We start from the raw sequence: 23,314 nt of genomic DNA, 5'->3' as shown, positions 1-23,314 counted from the left end.
GGTCACGATGCTAAACTATTTAGCTAGATCATAGCTAAAATCTGGTTTGGCTGATGACAGTAGAATCTTAATTTACATAAATAATGAAGTGTTCCATTCAGACCGAGGCTCTGTCATTGCACATCATTGCCTACATTTTATTCTAAAGTAGAAAACTTGTTGAATAGCCTAGAATGTGCGAAACATTTGTTCTTAGTATAGAATATACGTATTATTTATTAATACATAATAGGTATAAAATGTTATGAGCCTATGTAAACCCACCTGATATCTGTGCTTGTATCTTACCTTCAGCTGTTTTTTTAATAGTTCTGTTAATAAAGCCTTGAACTGTTACCATCATCAAACAACTTCCGACTCGAGACTACAGTATTGATAAGGGTGTTTAGGTAGACTTAGGCAGATACAGGGAGTATCTCTCTCCGGAGAGAGCAGCACTTTACACTTCAAACAGAATCACATTGGTATGAGCATGCTGAAGAACGGCGCCATCAAGAAGCAACGCTCGTCAAACAACTGCAACTGCTTGGTTGTGTCAGGGAGAAACGTGCGGCTCTGTTGCGGCTGCTATTCTCAGCGTAATTACACCGTGTTATGCCAGGGTGTTCAGCACATTCTGGGCTTTTGTGCAAGGGAAAATAAACTCCATTCCACAACCTTCTACAGGTTCGGTATCTTCTGTTGTCAAAACAAGCAGTTCCTGGTTCAATGTGCTTATTGATAATATAGGCAATACCGCGCTCGCCTGCAGTAATCTGTGCCCCTTTGTCTGAGAGGAGCGTAAGCATACTACAATGCCTTATCCCAAAGATTTATCAAATTCAGACTATTTTTTACTAAATCTTCTCCCACTGGCATTAGTTCTTAGATGATCCTTTCTTAATACATGTAATCTGATATTTTAGGAATTAGAATTGGTTGCGAAAAAGAGAACTTTACACGAACACGGAAAATTGTTCATGTGCTATATGGGGATACTCGCTTGGGTAAGACCTAGCTGCCTGGGGCTGCAGCAGAGATTGGCAACTAATGAATGTAGCCATTTCTTCAATTAAAAACAAAACAAAACAAAAAATTGAAGGAGTGGAGGAAAACACTCTCTGGCTGTGTGGAAAGACATGGTACATTGAACTAAACGACCATTTTAAGAAACCTTGACATGAAGAATTTCTTAAATTCAGTCCAGTTTTGGACTCCGAGCTGTAAGAGAGCTGACCTAGCATTACAGTCCTAGTTCTGTCCTGTTCATCTAATGAAGGAGGTGGTCTTTTTCCTTCAGCTACCGAGTGATTTTTGCAAATGTTTAACCATTCTTTCCAAGTACTGCCTTTACGTTCAGCATTGTTACGGCCACTGCTGTCCTGATCTTTCCCCCCCCGCCCCCCGCACATTCAAACTCATGTCCTCTCTGCCCTTCTAGAGAGGGGGGTTCTGAATGGCTTTGCTCAGATGCGGGTGCTTTCACACAGCTGATGAGAGCTCTGTGTGCTGCTTGATATTAGAATAAAATTATGGATTTGTGAACTGTGCTGTGCTTGCTTGACTGTTTCAGGAGATGGAGCCTTATTTGCCTATAACTAGCCAGGCTGTGCGGTTCTGCATCTCAGGAACTACAGTGTTGTTCTGGGTGAGCATCTTTTTGAATCCTCATTTTAACATATATCAGAACTGCTGATCATCACTAATCATGACATTAACACATGCTTTTATTATTGTCCTGCAGATTTCCTGCTGTCATGCAAAATGCATTTCAATTCAGATTTAAAAAAAAGACTTTGGAAATCTGTCATTAATTAGTAATTTGATTGGACATTTTAGCATAAGAATAACTTTTTCTCTGGCTTATGTGCTGTTAACATACCATACTGAAAAAATTCATAGTAAAGGCAAAAAGAACCCCAAAAAAGTATTGTTCACTACAATGAAATATGTAGATATTTCTCTGTAGAAATATCTGCAGAGTGAATTTCAGGGTGGACAATATAATCTAACTTGTCCTTTCCATCTCCATTTCCATGCATCTGTATCCTTCTGCATTTTTTTTTTTAATATTGGTATTGGATTATCTGCTTTTCTTGTGTTAACAAAATAATTTTGTTGGCTTTAATATATCTAATATAACAAAGTATTTTGCCTGTGCACTTTGCATGTCAGTGCTGCTGAACTCATACCCATAAAGAAGAAAATTTAAAAACTATAAAGCATGGTGATTTACATCTTATTTCAGAATTTGCATGCATATAGCTATACCGAGTAAGTGTATTTCAAATCTCTGTCCTTTCCTTAGGTGTCTCTGATAATAGCTAGCATGATAGCTGTGATCGTGTATCGTCTTGCGGTGTACGCTGCCTTTGCCAGCCTGATGGAGAACACTCAGACTTTACAGCCCATCAGTGGGTTACTGACCCCTCAGCTGGCAACTTCAGTCACAGCCTCATGCCTGAATTTTGTCATCATCATGATACTGAATTTCTTGTATGAGAGAATAGCCATCTGGATTACTGATATGGGTAAGCAGTGCGCTGGAAGACAAAACTTTCAAGGAATCACTGAAGGTGGAACCCCTCGAGAGGTGCTCTGTGTAGCTGTTCTCCCCTCGGGCCCAGTGGGAGCACTAGGACATCAGTCCGTAGCTTGCAGCTACAGTTGTATCCGTGGCCATACTGAACATTTTCCCTGCATTTGAATAGTTACCATAAGCTGGTTTCTCTTGGTGTAATGTTTGCTTCTATTAAAACTAGTCTACAGAGACAATCATAGTTCTGAACATAATTAAAAATTATCATGTGTTATATTAGGGTCACCAAAGCAAGATCAAACTGTCTTGATTTAGCAGTATTTCAATTAGAAAGCCTAATTAGAAATTAGATATATTTTTAAAAATAGATTACAGCTTTCACAGCCATCTTTACGAGAAAAAAGACTAAATAATCATGTCTCTTACTTTGGGGGGAAGGTAGGAGGCTGGGGGATGGGATAGGACAGTATATTTTCCCGGGTTTTCTCTTGGCACTGTGTTCCTCAGCTATGGATTCACAGATTTGGAGTTCGTACAGAGGGAAGGCAGAGCCTGAGGAGGCTGAGAAGCTGGGCCCAAGACGTGTCGTCGTGGCTGCAGCCGGTGGTGGCGTTGCCTGCAGCAGGCTCGCTCCAGAGCTGGCAGAGCCGGCAGGCAGGCCCAGAAAGATCTGTTTGGTTTTGTAGCGATTTTATGTTTGCCTGTTGCTTGCTTGCTGGAAATATCCTTCCCTAGAGCCCTTCTTACGTATTTTAATTTGTTTGCCCTTAATGATTTGATGTACAAGTCCCTGCAGGTGCTTTATAGAAAGAAATAATGGCAGAATATTCAGCTGGGGAGGGAGAGCTGAAAGTGTTAGGTGTTTGTAGTTTGTACAGCTGTCGTAAACACGGCTGGGTGATCTTTGTTTTATGAGGTCTTACAAGTGGCACCAAGAATTGAAAGGTTTCTTGCAGAAACTTAATGGGATGTTACATTGGGTTGATTTTGATTTATGGTGGACCATCTCTTGTCTCGGAGATCTGTATTGCTTATCTCACGTGGCCAAATTAGACCAAAGAAAGACGGAACAAGTAAGAAGTAAAATTGCTCCTAGCGAGGAAAAAAAAAAAAAAAGGAAAAAAACCCCAGAAAATCATCATTTTTTTAAATCTTTCTTTCTTGAAGGGCATGAATTATAAGCATGAAAGCTCTGCAATGTTATTTTGCTGCTTGCAAGTGTGGAGGATTAATTTCTTAAGTGTCAGCACTAGCTGTGGTTATCAGTTACAGAGGGAAAATAAATCTGTTTACTTCTGTGGGACTGCTGCCCTCCGCTGGCGGCCGTGGCTCTGCGCTTAGGCCCGGCTTAGAGGCACGGCTGGGTCCAGGGTACGAAATGTTGGCTGCGGCTGCCAGGATTGCCTGTTCTAGCTCTTTTCACTCTTGAATTCGTTAAAAACGTTAGGCCAGGTTTTGTTTTCAGACGGGCAGGTATAACCGACCTCTGGTGCTCTGAACAGCGAGTGTCTGACGCAAACATTTGAACAGTTCACTGCCAATAAAAATACTTTAATGAGCTGCAGCCTAGGCAGGCTACCTCACCGGAGTACTGCCTCCTCTGTAGCACACTACAGGTTCTCAGTAAATGCCTTCTGTCAGGCAAACTTATGCCAAGCTTGGAAACGTTAATTTACTCGGATATATAAAATAACTTTGCCCCAGGGGCGGTGAGTTCAACACGTCTGCCAGGTCCTGACCAATTCAGAGGGGTGTGAATGCTTGTGGTGTATTTTCTTCCCCTTTCACCCAGCTTGTATTGGTTATATGTTAACATTTAACAGGACACTTTACCAATAATGTGCATAGCGCTTCCTGCTACCTTTAAAAATGTAAACATGATCGAGAATGCGATTATGAAGGCGGCAAAACCTTAAACAAAGGCTTGGCGATGTTCAGTACCACCAAGATGCCTGTATCCTTCCCTATTCTTCCCCCCGCAATGAGCCCATCTTTCAGAGGGACAGGACCCATCCAGTTTCTGCTGATTTCAATATAAGTTACACACATACAGCATATTGAAAAAAAAAATACTGTAACGTACTTCTCTACCACAAAGAAGAAAAAAAAAATTCTTTATCACGTGCATTGCTAACAGTGATTTTTTCATAGTGTAGAAGACCCTACTAGTTCATGTTTGAGATTCATCTTGGATCTCCTAAAAATAGCATAAGATTTTGGGATAGACAAGTGCTAGTGGATAGTACAAAGAAGGGGAAATTGAAGCTTATAAATGTTTCAGGAATGAATTTCACTTGCTTGTCTACTCAGAGCATTGCATTGTAAATTAAGGGCAGGAATTGCATCTGCTGAATTGGGATGTAAAGGCACTGGGGGTGATGAGTAATTATGAATCTGTGTCCTTTTAAAGGGAATAAAGGAAAATAAAATTACTGTTTTCTGGTTTCACAGAGATTCCCAGAACTCACATGGAGTACGAGAACAGGCTCACTATGAAAATGTTTCTGTTCCAGTTTGTCAACTACTATTCATCCTGCTTCTACGTGGCCTTCTTCAAAGGGAAGTTTGTTGGTTACCCGGGTGCCTACACATACATGTTTAATCGCTGGCGAAATGAAGAGGTAGGACTTTCTTGATTAACGTGGATTGAATAATAATAAACTAGTTTAAACTCTTTATCCCCTCCAACCTGTGCAGTCAGAAATTGCCAGCTGCAGGTTTGGTTTGGAATGAGCCGGACCTCAGGTGGCCTTCCTGAGGCTGATGGGGGGGCTTCCAAGGCCTCTCCCTGCTGTTGCCAGTCAGGGAAGCACCAGCAGTGAAAATCTGTGGCTCTCAGTCACAAGGGTGGAAAATCAAAAAGCTTTTCTTGGCCCCAGTTCTCCAGAAATACCAGTGGATCTTGCCATAGGTCTTAAAAGTGATTCTCTAGGTTGAAGCAAGCTAGTGTAAATGGAAATGGTCTCTGGCTTTTGGGTGTCTTCATAAGCTTTTTGAGGCACTACAATTTCAGAAAAACCGTTTGGTAAGAGGCTGTAAGCTTTTGCTCTTTTCCCCTCATTTCATTGCTAATTATGCTGTTTGTACAGAGATGAAATACAATATTTAATGTGAAGCATTGCTTGGGAATCAATAGTAGAGGAAAAACTTCATGCAAAACACAACGAAGTAATGCAGTGCACTTACTGAGGGAGTATCTCCTAACACTGGTCTGGCTGCTAAATTCTTAAGAAGGCCTCAGTAAAGAGGTGAAACTTTAAAAGGAGTGTTCTCCGCAAACAGCAGAGACCAGATACCGGCAGGTATTTAAATACCTCCGGTGTCGGGATATGAATAGAAAATGCAGGGGGTTGCTAGGTCAGGGTGGGTCTGGTGCTGGGAGCTGACCAAGCGCCATAGAGTCACCTCGCTGGGGCTGTGGGGTGGCTGCTGCATGCGGGCCCTGCTGCCCCCTCTTCGTCTGTCTGCGCAGCAGTCAGCCCGAGGCATCGCTGAATTGCTCCGTCTTCAAACGGTCGTTGTGTCTTGGTGTCTGTTTTGTCAAGCACGCTGAGCATTGAAAGCCCTTCTGTAACAGCCTTCCTGAGAGGGTATCGTAGCTGGCAGTCCAGCTGAAAATTAAGTATTGTCCTAACAAGTTTAAAGAACTCTTCTTCTCTTCTTTCTTTCATTCATACAGTAGTAGAATGTAGTTTATCTGGGTAATGTGCATTATTGGTGTCCATTAACGCCCCATTTGTCTCTGCCAGTGTGATCCTGCGGGCTGTTTGATAGAATTGACGACACAGCTCACCATAGTCATGGCTGGCAAACAGATCTGGGGAAATATCCAAGAGGCCATTGTACCGTAAGTTCTCTCTTACACTGAGACGCCCATATAGACAGAGGAAATGCTTGGAAGGAGTGATAACAAGTATTGCCATATGAAGAAGCTAAGAAAACTTCTGTAAATTAAGAACAAATTCTGACAAGACGACTCATTCTGTAGAGGCTTTTGGCCTTTTTTTGTGAAAGCCATGCTTGTAAAAGCATGTTGCGACAAGGAGCTTGCTTAGAGAAAGGGGTATTGGATCTGCTTCTCTCACTGTTAACTTTTTTTCTGCGTGTACAGCTGGATTTGTAACTGGTGGGGACGCCGGAAAGCCAGAAATAATCCAGAAAATTTATACAGTCGCTGGGAGCAAGACCATGATCTGCAGATATTTGGAGCCTTAGGCCTGTTCTATGAATATCTAGAAATGGGTAAGTTTAAAAATACACATTTGGAATTGAGGACAAGACACCTTGTACTGACAGTTCCAAAAAAATAGCTTCTCAATTAATTGTTATGGGTTGATGCCACCACTTTCATCTGGTAAACAGTAGACGGATAACTGCTGGAAATCATTAAGTAGGTCAGCCCAATGAAAAAAAAAAAAAAAAAGCTGCCTTTGCATCTTAGAACGCAGGGAATTTCACAGAAACGCTCCAAAGACTGTTTGTTTCCCTCATTTGAATGGGGAACATTATTCTCAGTGCAGCCAGCTGTCTCGATGTCTGTTCTGTTCTTGTTCCCAAGCATATTCGCAGCTGATGTCTGTGGAAACTGTACGTATGGGATGAGCGCCAAATATGCTGTACGGATGGGTGCTGCAGATAGGAGATCTACAAGCTGAATCGGAGCGAATCCGTTCAGGTTTAGGTTTGCGCCGATGAGTGCTTCCCTACAGTCCAGTAGGCCAGCAGAGGGAGCATGGGGAACAGAACAGGATTTTTCAAAGGTGACGTGAAGAGGCCAGCATACAAAATTACTTTACAAAACCTGAGAAACTAAAACTAGAAACTGAAGCCAAACCAAATCTAAATGACACTAAAAAAATATTAGTATTTGTCTATTAGAAGGACAAAATTTGTTGAAAAGTGGTCCCTTGTATTGTTTTATTTGCACAGAAATAATTACTGCCTAGAGCTTTGCAACTCTATTATTGTCGCTTCGTACACTTCATGATATTTCATCCAGGGCTGCGATCTTATAAAATTCATACACAGTGTCGTCAGCCGTGCCTGTTAATAGATGTCCTTGCTCTTCCTGAATCAGAACTGAACCGGTACGCTCCGGCATTGTCCTGGGGCTGCTAAGCTAGTAGGAATTTTGTTGCTTGTCTAAGATGAAGGACTGGTCGCTGAAATCGGGGAAGAACTGATGATTGCTGTATGGGAATTTATTTTTATCCACTGCCTGAACCAGACAAGATGTTCTATTTCCTGTCTTTAAAATATAGCGGCAGTATTGGCTCTGCTGAAGAATGTCACATTCTGTACCAAGAGCCATTTCATTTTGGTAATGACTAAAGGGATCATTTGTGTACTTTATTTGCAATTCTTAAACTCATGTTAAGACTCCCCAGTGGAACTATTATATACAGAATTGGTATTAATATTTTGGCTAAATCAGTAACAATAGGTGGAGGTAAGGTTGTGATAAAAGTATTTCCCCTTTTTCATTTAGGAGAACGGGCTTCCTCTGTGCAAACTGCAGGAGAGGAAAACTAGCCTTTTTATTCTATTCTATTCTATTTTCTATTCTATTCTATTTTCTATTCTATTCTATTTTCTATTCTATTCTATTTTCTATTCTATTCTATTTTCTATTCTATTCTATTTTCTATTCTATTCTATTTTCTATTCTATTCTATTTTCTATTCTATTCTATTTTCTATTCTATTCTATTTTCTATTTTATTTTATTTTATTTTATATTACTCCTGTCTTGTAATTCAGAAATTGGAGGTATGAGTACCTTCCCATTCCCCTACAGTTAGGTTCCATTCATGAGAGGAGAACTGCAGCACCGTGGAAGCCCTGGCATCCAGCACTGCTGGCAGCATGCTTTGGCAGGACCCGACTGCCCTGTTCCCTCGGGTGCTGCTGAATGGCAGCCTGAAGAGACTAGAGACGTCTGGGGGCTGGGGCAGGTCGTCCCGTAGCTCAGGCCAGGGCTGGAGATGACGCGTCGTGCAGCCCGGCAGAAGTTTGCCATTTGTCTGCGAGCGGCAACTTGCGTGTTTCACCGTCACCCTGAGGGTGCTTTCGTAGGGGCAGATTTTGGCACTTTTCTCTTCTCCCTTGCAGTCATTCAGTTTGGATTCATTACTCTCTTCGTGGCGTCCTTTCCCCTGGCTCCCCTTCTTGCTCTGATGAATAATATCCTGGAGATTCGAGTAGACTCCTGGAAATTAACCACTCAGTACAGGAGACCTGTGGCTGCGAAAGCACATAGCATAGGAGTTTGGCAAGAAATCCTGAACGGAATGGCCATCTTGTCTGTTGTCACTAATGTAAGTATGTTAACTGCGCTGTATCAACTTCGATTCTTCCATGTACTCAGAATTTGCAAATCTAAAAATCAGCCGATGCTTTTTCTCCTTCATCAACAGTATTTACTTCATCACGTACTACCCTACAGAGACATGGTCAAACCATTGGGTGGTTTGGCTTGTCCGTATGTTGATGACATGCAGCTCCCAGTCCACGTTTCATTGGACCATAATCTTTCACTCATTTGTCTGTCTCTTCCAGTGTTTTGTCATGGCATAAGCCAGTGTGAGGCTTAGTCTGATGAAGCACGCTGGTTGCCCGGAGGGGACTGCAGGGGACAGGAGAGGTGGATTAATTCTGTCGGCCAGATGACATTTCTGGCTTGTCCTTATGAGGCCTATTCTGTGGGAGCTCCGCTCGTTCAGCTGCTTCTGGATGCTCCTGTGGGGCAATGCCTCAGAGTACTTTTTATAAACTGGAAACTAAGTGCTATGCTAGTATTTCATCTTAAGTTGAAAGTAAAGCAGACTGCTGAGCAAGAGAGTTGCCTCTCTTTAACGTAGAATAGTAACCAGTAGCAGATCTGCAAGTGTCTTGGGCAACAAACTCACTTGCAGGTATTGCCCAGTTAGCAAGGTACCGGAGCATCTTAAGTATCCCAGGTTTCTTGGCAAAATGTGCGGGTAGCCATTGTTTACTTTTTAAATACAGCTGGAGAAAATGGTTGCCCTTCTTTCATAAAGTGATCACACACTGGATTGAAGTTCATCCTTTCTCACAAGAATGCAAACCCACATCTCCTCTTTCAGTAAGCAGTGCTGTTAGCACAGATAGAAGACAGTTTGGTGTGAGGGGATATTTGGGATTCGGTGCCTCTTGTAAGGACTGCTCACATATTTTGATCACTGAGTGCCGATTCTTGCAGCAGAGGCTGCAGTCAGCATCTCGACCAAGGTAAAGTGCCCCAATCATGCTCACCCTTGCTTAAAAGATCCTGGGCTATGCCACAGAGTCACAGTACGAAAACCCTTTTATGAGTCTGCTCACAAGCTTTGTGTGCTACTGCCTTAGTTTCTTTTTCCATTTTCTTTTTCAGGCTTTTATTGTTGCATTCACATCAGATATGATTCCTCGTTTAGTTTACTACTATGCTTATTCTGAAAGTGAAGACTCGCCTATGTCTGGCTACATAAACAATAGTTTGTCAGTGTTTCAAATCTCAGATTTTCCTGAAAGAAACAAGCCTAAACTGAATCCAGAAAACTTTGTCATATGCAGGTTGGTGTTGGTGTAATAATAAATATTTTATCCACTTTGTTTAGAACACAGCATAAAAAGTCAATGCAGATCTAAGTAGTCCACTAGAAATTAAGCGATGTCATTCTCATCATTCCGAAGCGCGAGAATTTAAGCTGTTAACAAGGCAGTGCTTGAGATGGTAAGAGGTCATGCCAGTGACGAAAAAGCTACCTTTTTGTTGTTTAATAGAGTCTCATTGCTAACGTTTTTTTGTCCGTTTTTGGTTTTTTTACTTAATTAAACTATTGATTTTTTGAGTGATGGAGGAGATTTATGTCCCTGAGGTTGCAACTTTAGCCTATATTTCAAGGGTTTTTCGGCTGCAATGCCTAAGTGGACAAGGAGGTATCATTAAGGGGCGGTTTAGATTCCAAAGCTGAAAATGAGGTGTGGTATTTCAAATCAATCGTTATTGTGCTAGATATCACTGAGGATCTGGGCCATCCTGCTTTCATTAAAAAAAGTCCTTTCTCACTAGAAGAAGCGTTGAAGGTTCTAGAAGAATTGAGAAAGAACTTTGGAGAAATCCGTGGTAAAAGAAAAGGATTGATTTAATGCAAAAAAAAAAAAAAAAGCCCAAAACAAACAAGGCAAACAAAAACCCGCCAACATTTTAAGAAGCAGCTACATTTGTATGACGTTTTAGCTTTAAAGCCCCAGGAGTCTTTATCCTACTTGTACATGGGAGTGGAGAACTCAGGGCTGTCCTTCCATTAAACCGGCGTCTGTCCACTCCATAATCTGTCAACATCTGTCGCACTTATTCAGTACTTGTCCGTTACTGGGCGATACGCTCCATCGCTCTGTCCTGTATTATTTGATCATTGCCCCCCAAAAAGTAACCTCTGTACAAAATTGCACTTCTCGCACGTCCTCGCCTCTACTCTGTTGCTGTGACTGTGAGGGTGTTTAAGCAAACATAAGATAGAAACAAATGGAGCCGCAACCTTTTTGTGCAAAAGGAAGCAGACCATTTAAAACAAGGTGAAAAGGTTCCTTAAGTGACAGCTGTATTTGCCTGTAAGTGTCACCGAGCTTGTAGTCTGTCTCAGACTGAACATGACATTTCACCTTTCCATGTCTTTCTATCCAACAGGTACAGGGACTATCGATACCCTCCAGATCACGAGCGGAGATATTTACACACTATGCAGTTCTGGCACATTCTCGCTGCAAAACTGGCCTTTATCATTATCATGGAGGTATGTTCCCTGCAAAATTGCATTCCGAAATTGGTACCTTACAGATTCGCTAGGTAGTTACTAATGTTACAGAAAATAGAATTGCTGAGAGTATGAAATAGTTTCTTCGCTAAGTAATAGCAAATATTCAGGTCCTAAATGATTACTATAACTAGGTCTTTTAACTCCAGGAAGTTAACCTCACAGTAAGAACAGTGGAAGCCGCTGAGGAGACTGCTCGATTTGATTGAAGTAAAATAGCAGAATAAAAAAGGTCTTTACGCAGATGGAAGAGACACAAACCACCAGGACTAGCACTTTCACTCCTCCTGGTTTCATTAAAGTATCGTATGCAAGATGACTGAATCCAGAAAGCATTTTGCAGTGATGTATATCGGCTGAAAAAACTGGCTAAAAATAGCTAAATGAATAGTTTGGATAACTGGCACTTCAGTGTTAAGCCACTGTCTTGCAAGTTCTGAAGGGAAAAGGGAGTTTGGAATTAAAGTTTCTCTTTAAAAGGAAGGGTTTTAATCCTTGTGCACATCTTGGATACACATTGATTTGTTTTGTATTCTTCCAGGACAGCCACATGAAATGTATTCTGTTTGTGAACAAAAAGAGAAGTGATCTATTTGCTGTTAGATAAACCAAGAGGTGTTTCATTTGGTAATGAGTTGTTACATTTCTCCTGGCTTCCTTTTATTTCTTTTTTTTTTTTGGCAGCATGTTGTATTCATCGTCAAATTCTTTGTAGCATGGATGATTCCTGATGTCCCTGCAGACGTGAAAGCCAAAATAAAACGTGAAAAGTATTTAACACAGAAAATCCTACATGAGTATGAACTTGAAAAACTGAAGGAGCGGCTGTGTCAAGGTGATAAACGAGCCACGGAAAAGGAGTTCATCGCCACAGAAGGGAGAATGGAGTTATCCAGGGCAATGTAGTTGAAAAAACAACTGTTTGGGATTTAGCTCATTTTAGCTTTTTTATCTGTGATTTGCTCAGTATGCATCGTGAAAGCTATAGGACAGTTCCAACCCTTTGCTTTCACTCCAAAGATTTTAGACTTTTCTTTGAAAGTCTTACTGAGCATCCTAGGTTTAGTAAATCTACTTAACTGTATGACTTCAGCACTGTTTTCTATTTACCCATCACTTTGAGTAATAAGTGTAATCTCGTAATCCTAGAACTTGGATTCCCAGTATAGGGAACGTTACCCTCAAAGGGCTCACAGGACGTGGTAAGGTCATTACCACCAAGCCCTCCCCCCGTCACCGAGTGCAGAGTTCCAGGCTGTATCCCAGCTGAATGAAAAGGATATTATAGAGGACTCCTGCTGTGGAAAATGCTGAGAATTATTATTTTTATGACATGATCATTTAAATAGGAGAACACTCCTGATACAAGGGTTTGGGGCTTTTTTTGTATCCACTGTGTCTTATGAGACGTTTATTTGCAGCTTTGAACTTCTATACACTTTCTAGAAGGAATGGATTTTTAAAGATGTGTTGGCTTAATTCCACTTGGAATTATTTATAGGCACAGAATTCAGTTAATACATACTAATGAAGGAAAAAAAAATCCATAATTTATTTTCATAAAGATATTATCCGCCAAAGAGTTTGCTCTTTAAATGCAAATATTATGGAATCATCTAATGACAGTGGTTTTTGAAAAGATGTATACAATTTGGAGAAACACAGCTAATTTATTTCTCAGTCTCAAAAACTGCCATTGGAAGTCTTGCTTGACGTTAGTTTTGGCCAGAGCTGCCCCTTGGTTTGGATTCTGTGTTTGGCTTCGCTGTGAACGCCAGCCCAGGGCTAAAGCCGCGTGTCTGCGCTGGGTGCGCGCTACGGGGGGGCGACTGCGCAGCGCGGGGGGCTGGGCCGCCACGCTGACTGATCGGCCTGGGTGGTTTCTGCATCCATTTGTAGTCAAAAGATTTTAAGCATGCCAAATAATCCATGTTTACGATGTTATTGTCCTTATACATAGGAGCCTGGGGGGTTGGGTTGGTTTCTTTTCTTTTTAATCTTTAAGAAGAATTTTTTTTTCCTGTTTTGTCATGAGGCTTTTCTACAAAGTTACTGAGTTTATAAATATATAATAACTACTTGTGCAAAGTAGCTACCAACTGTTTATGAATGTGCCCTCATTTTATAATTTGAAGCAGTTTGGCAGTTTTATGATTTTGCTGTATATTTAAAACATATCAACACTTCCATGCTTAGTGCCTTGTTTATTTGCATTTGGCAAAAGATGTGAAAGCGATCGCTGTGGGGAAATGCGTATTTCCGAAGTGTGCTTGCAGGCATCGTGATACTGTGAACCTGCCCACGGAGCTGTACAGCGTCAGCCAAACCGCGCCTGCCTCGGCACGCTTCTGCTTCAGTGCTACGCGAACCGGTCACGCAGAGCCGTTCGTACCGAGCCTGCTTAGATAAAGTAGCAGCAGACTGTTGAGCTCTCTCATGCTGAAGTACACTGGCTAGAGAGATTAGAAATTTTACTATATTTGCACTTTGAAAGTTATACTTCCTTGCAAGTATGCACAAAAAAAAAATTTAGATTTGTATTCCATATCAGCCAAATGATGTACTGTTTACTAGATCCACAACTTAAGGTTTCTGTATTTTGTTTTAGCCGACCTAGCGTACGTCTTGGAATACTTGGCTACTAACCTTAATGTTGTAACAGTTTTAAATCAATGTCTTGGGTGGAACCGTCATTATTAGCAACAGTTTTAACGTTGAAGTGCCTACCTCGACCAAACATCACATGGTTTGGCTGCCAGTCAAGGAGCTGAAGCAGATGTACATTTCTCGTTACTGTAAGTTATTCAGCTTTGGTCTGGATGTTTGCTTGATAAAGCAAGCATATTGGCAATTCATGTTCATGATGAACTGACCATGTTCTTGAATATTCAGATATATTTGAAGTAATGGATTTATTGGAGGGGTGCATGTATAAATAAATTAGCTCTGCTGCTTAATGTATAAGCCAAAGAAGAGTGTCAGTCACCACAATTATGTATGTGACACCAGAATTTACACAATGCAAGCACTTTGCTGCTTCTTACACATATCCTGTTAACTAAACTGCTTAATTTAGATTTCATGGGTTTGTTACTGTTAGCAATGCAAACAATTGCTTCAAACGGTAAGGTAATGAGATGCAAAACGATATTTCTATGCAAAAGATACAATCTGATTGAAGCTGAAAACAGAGTTGAAAATTCAGCATTAGATGCACTATTCCTGCTTACAGAACCTTAGTTTCTTCAGGTCCTGTAGTAAAGTGTCCTAATATACTGCGTTTGAAAAGATGTCAGCAAAATGGATGTGTTGTGAACAAGTAATGCTATTTAAAAGCAAGATGGAGGAAAACAAGGAGGTGCCTTAGTTTGGGACACAGCATTGATGCGCAGGAGCCCTGCATGCAGACCCTGAATTTGATGTTTTGACCCCTACTTCTTGCTTCTTTCAAACTTGTTTTTTTAAATCACTTCCTATTTAATGCTATTACAAACAGATGTTTTGCATATGTTGTATCATACAACAGAAAGTGGAAAAAATCTGGGATCAGCTTATTTAAAAAGAAATATATATATCTTAAAAATATATCATTACCCTTCATAGCATTACTTCTTCCTATATAGAAACTGTTGAAAAGAGAATGTCTTGTCCTATTAAGAGCTAATGTCACATAACAAAATAAGTCTAACACCTCTTTATGTAATCGTTTGCCTTCACTTGTCATTAAGCAGTATTTTGACAAACGGTAATTAGTGTGATTGGATTCTAATGGCTCACCTACCTACGCATTGCCTGAAGTGTTCTTGGAAAGTGATGAAAATAAGGAAAATGGACTGGTCAGTTTGGGAACGTGCTTACTGTTACTGTTGGAATATTTGATTTTGTTGTGTTTAACATAAGCATCTAAAAGTGTCCTTGAACAAAAGCAAAGATAGTTCTGCATTGGAACTACCGTAACTCAAGCAACAGTAGATTGTTTCATTAGAATTAGTTAGAAAAAGAGAATTGGCCTTTCAAGTGTAATACAATCAGGGAATTTTTTTTTCCAATTAAAATTTAGTATTTTTACTTTGGAAAGGTGTAGTGTGGTATGTTCTAAGCAAACGACTGCAAAATAAGCGTGCTACTATAAGACACTATACTGTTTTTTCTAGAAGACTTTGTTATTATGCTTTTACTTTTTTATGTGATATACTATCGGTTTAAGACAACAGAAAGGAGTGACAATAGATGGACTTTCCTGCTGTTCGATGTGTACTGCTTGTTTTGACTTGTACTGTCGTGTAATCTGAGTGGCGTGTTTGTCTGCTAAGTATGTTGCTGATATACCTATGACACACTAATGTTGGAATGAAGTTTTTATCAGTGCATTCAGCTAACTTATATATGTACATTTAGTAAGATCTGAATCTGGCAAATAAAGCAGTGTTTATTTTTAATGTGCTGTCAACTTGTTTTTGAAAATTCCAAGAATTCAGAGAGGAGCAGAAGTATTAAAAGCTAAATGCCCAGAGAACCTCATGGGGAGAAGTGTCCATACGGATTTCTGCAACTCATTGCAGGATATCTGGGCGCTGCGTACAGATTTCCTGCAGCTGTAACTTCATGAGTTTCTTCCTCAGGTTAGTGAAGGCGGCCTCCGTCTGACTGCCATCTTCCACTTGATAACCACATTGTGTAACTGGCTTTTCTGTCTTCGTGCATTTCTTAAGAATGAATTCCCAAGGAAAACCAGTACGAAGTTCTGCCTGTGTTGGAGGTAACGCACAGGACCGAGATGGCATGAGCGTGTGATAGCCCAGGAGGGAATTTAGCTTTGCAAATTCCTTGCATTAGAAGACCACAGTTCAGACAAAAAGGCTCAGCGCTTTCATCTTCCTTTAGGTACGGTACAAGCAGTCTGGTAACACCCCTTCGTTTCCAGCCAGGCTGCTTTTCCCTTCATTCTGTGGATACGGTTTTTATTCTTGAGATGCCAGGACCTGAGGTGACTTCTCAAGTTCTCAGTCAGTCACACACACGGTTTTCACACGCAGCGCGAGAGGTTCACGTACGTGCACTTAAATAGCTTTGAGCACATGTACTGGAAAATATGGCAGAGCTGAAGCTTTTCCAAGGGACTGGTGAAGTCGTACTCTTCATAGATACCTCTACATATTTTAGTCTTTCTTAAAACTCACTTCTGGCACCAGTGTAGGGCTTTGGATTAGATTTCAGAGAATCTGGATTCAAGTTTATGACTTGGTCTCGACAGATAGCAGCAGCACGTGTTATCCCTCGAGTTACACCACGCTATCAGAACTTCTCGGGGAAGAGCATCACCTGCCAGCCCTCGTAGGTCATTTCCCTTGTAACTTTGAAATGATAAATTAAGAGAGATGCAATAGCAGCAATCGAATGAAAGAAATGTATGAGATAAATGAAACAATCTTGTCTATATTAAAAAAAAAGGAATGAAAAAAAAAAAAAAGAAGAAAAGACCAAAACAAGCAAGGTTGATTCTGTATTATGCTACTACCGCTGTGCTGGTTACTGAGGTGCGATAGGTTACTTAATTAGGTATCAAAAGGAAAAATAAAGTGTTGAGAAAGATGGAGAAGAAAGTGGTAGCAAAAGGAAAGTGAAAAAGGAAGAAAAAAAAAGATGAAGGCGCAGGATAGAGGGGCTATTTGTGTATTGGGAAAGTGGTAAAAGTCTTCAGGTGCGTTCAAGCTTTGCTCTTGAAGGTAAAACCTTGCCTCCATTGAGGCCTGTGGTAAATGGGTAATGAAGGTTAATTGGGGATACAATTTCATCCAAAACCAATTATATTTTATAAGAAAGAGTAATATGGTAACGTGTGAGACATTCACAAATCCTGGGACATACCTACTTGTCCCATGATCAGAGATTGTAGCTACCCTTCAAAAGTCTTAATTCCTTCATTTATCTTGTGCAATAAATGAAGAGGTGCGCCGAAATTTTGGTGGTTGTACTTTTTGCATCGGAAAAACAGGTAAGGCACCTAATTTGCTCAGTGTCTTTGTCCACTCAGATTGAAGGGTCTTTCTAAAAATAAGTCCTTCTTTATTCCATGCAAAAAATGGTAGGGAGTACTGAAATAGAAGACGTTTTGAACATGTGCATCTCAATCAAACTGCTGTAAAATACATTGTCTCACAGGAGTAGAACTGTAGCCTATTCACTAGTAGATCAGTGGAAAAGAACGGCAAGATGTGGAAGAAATGTTATCCCAACCTCTGCAGTCTGCACGTTTCATGCCTGTTTTGGATGTGTGGGCTCTGCAACAGCTAAAATCTTGTCTAAAGTTCCTCAAAATGTTCAAAATGAAAAGAAAACCTGTTTTTCTGACAATAACGTCTTAAACATGCCAGTGAAAATACTCGAGGTCAGCACAACTGTGCCAAGGGCAGCTTCTGCACTCTGAGAGCCCGGCCGGTAACTGGGAGGAGATGTGGAAGAGCACGCGGCTGAGAGACGCAGGGGCCGGGGTTCCCAACGCCTGGCGCGGCAAAGAGAGGCAAAGGCAGCCCTCGCAAAGGGCTTGTTTAGACAGGAAAATCTTTCCTTCCCTAAACAGATGGAAAGAAGTAAAGGGAAAAAAATGATGATCATTGCCATATGAATGGTAACAAAATAATTTCCAGAATATTTGAATTACTCTGTAACCTCATTAAACCACAGCTACCCTTTCTTGTCTGCCTTTCTGCATGCTCAGGGTGGTCACAACAACCCTGCGGCATAGTCTTGGCATCCTTAAAAAGGGATAGCTAAATTAAATCTTGTTCTGGTTTTAAATAATGAGTTGTCTCTACCCAACACTTACATCATTCAGATGCAGCTCAGGAAGTTTTTTTTATGTAAGCATGTGTACCGAGAAATCTGCTGGGAGATGGGTAGGATGTGAAATTCAGCAGACATATCAATTTTTGGAAGGTGCATATGCACATTCCCCTGCACTAATTAGTGACTATGCTTTCTCAGTCAGCAATGAGTCAGTCTAAAACATTTAGTAAGGGCATGATTCTTTTTAATTCTTTTTTCAACTCCTCAACAAACCAGTGCTGTTAGCTACTCAGAAACAAGTTTGTGTTTGAATTACAGACTGACCTAGCTTTGTCCTTGGGTGTTCTGAACATCCAACGCTATCCAGTATTTCCATTTTGGTACTGAACGACGTAGGGGACGTCATAACTACTTCTGCAGTCAAGAGGCATTGAATAAATGAGCCTTTTTGCTATGTTGTCCCTTCCATACCACAGCAGGTTTGACATGGTTGACATCGCTAGTGTATCTGAACCATACCAGCAGCAAGGAAAAGCCACGGTGGAAAAGTTCTGTATCTGATGGCCCCGAGCTCCGGGCATCTCCCATGCTGATGGCTTGTACTAACCTGTCTCAGCTGGTGCTTGGTGCGATACAATAGGAAGCCAATGCTGAAGCGGCATGCGCTGCATGCTCCCTGGCTTTTAAAATATGGTTTCAAAAAGGAATAAAAATCCTCCAGACAGAAGGTTTTAGCAGGAAAAGCTGATAGTAAGGCTGGATTCTCTGCCATGTTACCACCGCATCACAACAGACAGTTTTGCTATCAGATTCTCCTGAATAAACACTTCTGTTGACATTAGCCCGTTAGTAGCGTGTCAGCAAACAGTAATGCCACAGTTAAGCCTGTTTTCTGCTTGCGGCATCTATATTATTCTTCAGATAAAATCCTGGCTCCATCTATACTGATGGAAATTGCACTATTGTTTTCAGACGTGGCCAAGATTGCAACATGTCTCCAACAAAGATCCAGGTAAAAAAACCCAGGTGAAATGGGTGGGCCAAGAGATTTCCATACAGCTCTCCATACATTGGCAATCCGTTCATTTTAAGCTGTCTAGCCTTCATGCTGCTCTAAGCAAGCTGCTAGTGCATCGCCATCGGGAAGGATTCCCTGCTTTCCCCTTTTACATAGGATTGCCTCTGTGTCATGACAGCTTTTCTGGCGCCCTTCCTCAGAGGCAAGGTGGCAGTAGTACCAAACACCGAACCCTAGGCGCCGGGTCACACTTCCACTCATCTGCTACCAGAGGCTTCCTCGCGCGGCTTTCAGTTTCTCAGCTAGAAGTGAGGTTCATGTGCCTCCAGAGCATCCTCCCAAGGTGCTGCAGAGCGTGAAGGGGCACAGGCCAGGCAATAGAGGATTGCGCTGGGGAGAAGGATGTTCGTGTTGATGCCACGTTGCATGAACGTTTCAAGAAATATTCCTTGTATCTCAGCCAAGAACCCAGAGCATCCTGAGTTAATGACGGTTCCTGCCACTTCAGCTCCACTGAAGCTGGCGTGTGTAGGTTCAGGCCAGAGAACCGACGAGAGCTCATCCTGTGGGGTGTCAGGGGTGCTTCCTTGGGAAAAGGCAAACATTCTAGCCCTCTACGTTTTTCTTTTTTTAAAAAATGGGACAGTCTGACATATCACCATGAAGGGCTTTTTTCCCAAAGATTTCTAAGTAGAAAAGTCCCAGGTTTTGAGTGAGGGAACAACAAGATCCCGTGAGTTTTATGGTAAGCAATAAGTGGCTCAATGCTTTTTCATTATATTTTTGTTGCTTTGCACTCATGTGAAAATAGCAAATGACTCCATGGCTACAGCCAGCCTGTCACGATGACTCGTGTTTTAATTAGAAGGTGCCGAGTCGCCGTGTACCAATGAACAACATTCCACTTTTTCATCAAATGAAAGTACTCTCCCTGGGACTGGTGAAAAGATGATGATCTGGTTAATGGGGTCACTACTGTGATTAGAGCTGAAGGAGGTGACACGGGTAGAGGAAATCAATGCGGAAAGCAAGCCGCTTTGTACTTTTACTGGAAGTTCAAAGGGGTAGGGTTACCTGCTGAACATGTGGAGGGAACTGAATGTAGCAAGGAGCTATGAAGTCCTTGATACAATGACTGTATCTTTAAAAGGGGGAGGGTGAATAAATGGAAGTGTAAAGGCTCATGAACTGGAGAAGACAGAAAAACGGAGGCACCAGACAAGCTTGAAGCCAGACCGTGTAGAGAAACTGCTATGGAGACTTGTTAATATTCAGATGTGTGGAAAAGGCCTTTAAATGGAAATGCTAGTCTGTTGGCAAGTCTCCCCTGCTATGGAGAGAGGAGCCAATTTTATTAGCAGTGAATACAGGAACCGAAATGGGGCATCCAAGAGGTTGATTCTGCGGGGAAGGGGAAAACGGGCTTTCCTCTGCTTCTGCACCTGGAAGAAATTAAATGCAAAGAAAGCATTTGGAGCACTTGCTTCACCTTCAGTGCTAGGATAAACTCTGCTTCAAACGTCTATCCAGCATAACCAGACACCTCCCCGTGCACAGAGCAGCCTCCCCATCTCCTGCGCACACACCACCGCTCATCAGCGGCTGATTCACGCATCTGTCACTGCCGGGACCTGACTCATTCCTGGGCACAGAGACAGTCCCAGGAGCAAGCGCTTTGCCCAAAGAGCTCAGGGTGTCTGACGAGGATGGGGCAAATGCTGAGGAAGGTAACTTCAGGGGTTTTGTGGCGAGAACAATTACAACTTCCTATAAGGCTGCCTCGGTGGGTTTCTTCATTCGGCAATAAATGCCAATTATTTGGCGTATATTTGGCACACACGCACAAAATTCTGAGTCATTCTGAAACTTTATAACTAAACCTCTAGCCTGCAAAAGGTTTGATATTATTTAGCATAAGAAAAGCCAGTGATACAAGATCATTGCCTTCAAAGAACATGTTCCTTGTCGCTTTTTAAAGTGTGCTGGAACAGCAGCTGGGCCTGGAGGTGTTTTGATAGGGCCAAGCCAAAGCAGTAGGTAGGCATTTTTCTGTCAATTTTAAGGCGTTTGATCAGACCGTAGTGATTTGTCAGTAAAACGTCAAACACCTAAAAAAATGAAGATGGTCCCAGCATAAATCTCTTCTCAGAACTGGCAATAATGATACAGGCAATCACAAGACGTTCGTGTTAACTGTAACGCAGAGAGGAGACGTCTGTCACGTAAAGTGGAAACATCGTGCTTTATGCCTCTGCATTTGGACAGAAAACAGAAACAGATTTTTGTGGCAATGCAGATACCATCTTGGACACTGTTCACAGGAGTCTCCTTCCAGGGACTTTTTCTTCGTCCCATCTGTGGGGCTGACTGAACATCTCTGTTATCTGGATTTTCATCTTGCAGGGGAAATGCTGGACTCAGAAGCACGATTTTCCCTTGCAGCCTGCTCTTAGCTGAAACCATGTGGCTCCTAACCCTTCCCTTTCTGATTGTCTGCCATTTGAACCAGCTCCACTGTATCTTTTGAGATGTGGTTTGCAAGATAACCAGGACAGTTTACCATGTTTGCTACTACAGTACGATCTATTTTGTCACATGTCGGAGCGCGGCTCACTATTTGGCCCTGATGCATCCACTAAAATCCTTGTGGGTGTTAAACAGTGGTGGGTTCTGATTTGCCTCCCCATACGGACGATGACTACCCTGACCAGCGTGCCATCGCCTCCATTGTCAGTGCTCAGATGTGTCCAAACAACAACATTATTTGTTGCATCTATGTAGTTTCCAGCTTCACCTCTCCAACGCTCCCCCTTTCCTTGAGCTGCGCAGTTTCTGGCTGCTTACCTCCCGTCGTTGGTATTTGCTACTCTTAACTGCAGCAGCATCAGGATGCTGACAAATGAAGCCCTCCTTTCCTTTTCTTAACAGGAATAATCTCACCAAACTTAGGTATTCCGCTCTGATCATTTTTGCCTTCCTTTGTTTTCCTTTCCTTGTGAAGAAAAACTTGCATCTTTTCGAGAGCGTGGTGGCCCACTGCCAGGAGACCCACTGGCTGGGTGGATACTTCTGCAAATGGCAGCAGGCAGCCTAAATACTTGCACCAATCCTTTCTTCTGCTTCTTAGCTGGTGGGGATTTTTGAGAACAGGTTGCTGTCAGAGTAGCCTCCTCATTTTGTAACAGAACAATTCAGAAAAGTCAGCAGTGGAGGGCATCTGTATAACCAGTATAATGCCAGCCTCCCGCAATATTAGCTGAAGAAATGAAAACTTTTCCGCTGTTGAAATCCAACAAAATTGGCCCGCAAAGCCCCATCGACTTCCCAAGATGGGGTTACACCATATACGTTGGAAACATACTGACAGTCATGCTTATATTGTAAAGACTACTAATTTGGGCAACTTTGGGAACCATGCAAAATGCCTTTAGGCACCGCAATTGTCAATCTCCAACCCTGAATGTTCTGTGATTTTGAATGAAGTGAAGTAGGCAATGAGCAGAGCCGGCAGAAAAACTAAAACCCTGACAAAAATTATGCTTTTAAAATTTTGTTTTGAAGACTCACAGCTGATCTCTCGATCAAGATTTGTTCATTTATTTCTTTTATTGCTTTAATACAGCCCATGTACTATTAAAAATGCCAGTGAAAGGAGTTAGCACATTTTGACCCACCTTTTTTTGCAAATGAAATGATTCCCCTAGTTTTATTTCCTGGTTGTTAACCCAACTTTTCTAAAATAGGATTTTTCATAAACACCAAACTTCTATGTGGACAGTTTTTAAACTGAAAAAAAAATCCTACAAAATTTTCTAAACGTTTATTAAGTATGCTTTTGGGAATATTTTAAAATATTAAGAACCGAAGTTTTCATTACTTTGTGTTATCACCAAAGGCAAAAAGTTTTCTACTTCTTGTGATTCTCGATCTTCCATCTTGTTCTGCAAGACTGAGTTGCCAATTCCCGCATTCAAGCTGCATTTCAGCTGCTTGCATGTGCGGGTTGTCATGTGGCCATAATATCAGTCAGATTATATAGGATTATATATATTCATATTAGCTGGAGAACTAATCTCAAGCCAATTAATAAATAAAAACCCTGAGAAGTACCAGGTATTTGAATGTAATCAAGAAGAAAGAAGTTCTTGCACACGCTCAGTTTACTCAGTCTTCC

The 23,314-nt window shown here is 41.6% G+C and overlaps 1 protein-coding gene across 1 annotated transcript in view; it reads left to right on the top strand.

Moving 5' to 3' along the window:
- ANO5 (anoctamin 5) overlaps positions 1 to 15,775 on the top strand; it is a gene marked incomplete at its 5' end in the record, with an annotated part of 61,207 nt that extends 45,432 nt beyond the window's left edge. The window contains 9 exon segments of the mRNA XM_082318430.1: positions 1,553 to 1,627; positions 2,288 to 2,510; positions 4,970 to 5,139; positions 6,268 to 6,365; positions 6,630 to 6,760; positions 8,629 to 8,834; positions 9,911 to 10,092; positions 11,210 to 11,315; positions 12,021 to 15,775. Coding sequence (XP_082174556.1) covers positions 1,553 to 1,627; positions 2,288 to 2,510; positions 4,970 to 5,139; positions 6,268 to 6,365; positions 6,630 to 6,760; positions 8,629 to 8,834; positions 9,911 to 10,092; positions 11,210 to 11,315; positions 12,021 to 12,242 — 1,413 coding nt within the window. The 3' untranslated portion in view covers positions 12,243 to 15,775.
- Positions 15,776 to 23,314: the final 7,539 nt, after the last annotated feature.

Source organism: Platalea leucorodia (genome assembly GCF_965183815.1).
Source record: "Platalea leucorodia genome assembly, chromosome: 7".
In the NCBI taxonomy this organism is placed as follows: domain Eukaryota; kingdom Metazoa; phylum Chordata; class Aves; order Pelecaniformes; family Threskiornithidae; genus Platalea; species Platalea leucorodia.
The sequence above is the reverse complement of the archived record's forward strand: the minus strand, read 5'-3'. Positions and strand labels throughout refer to the sequence as shown.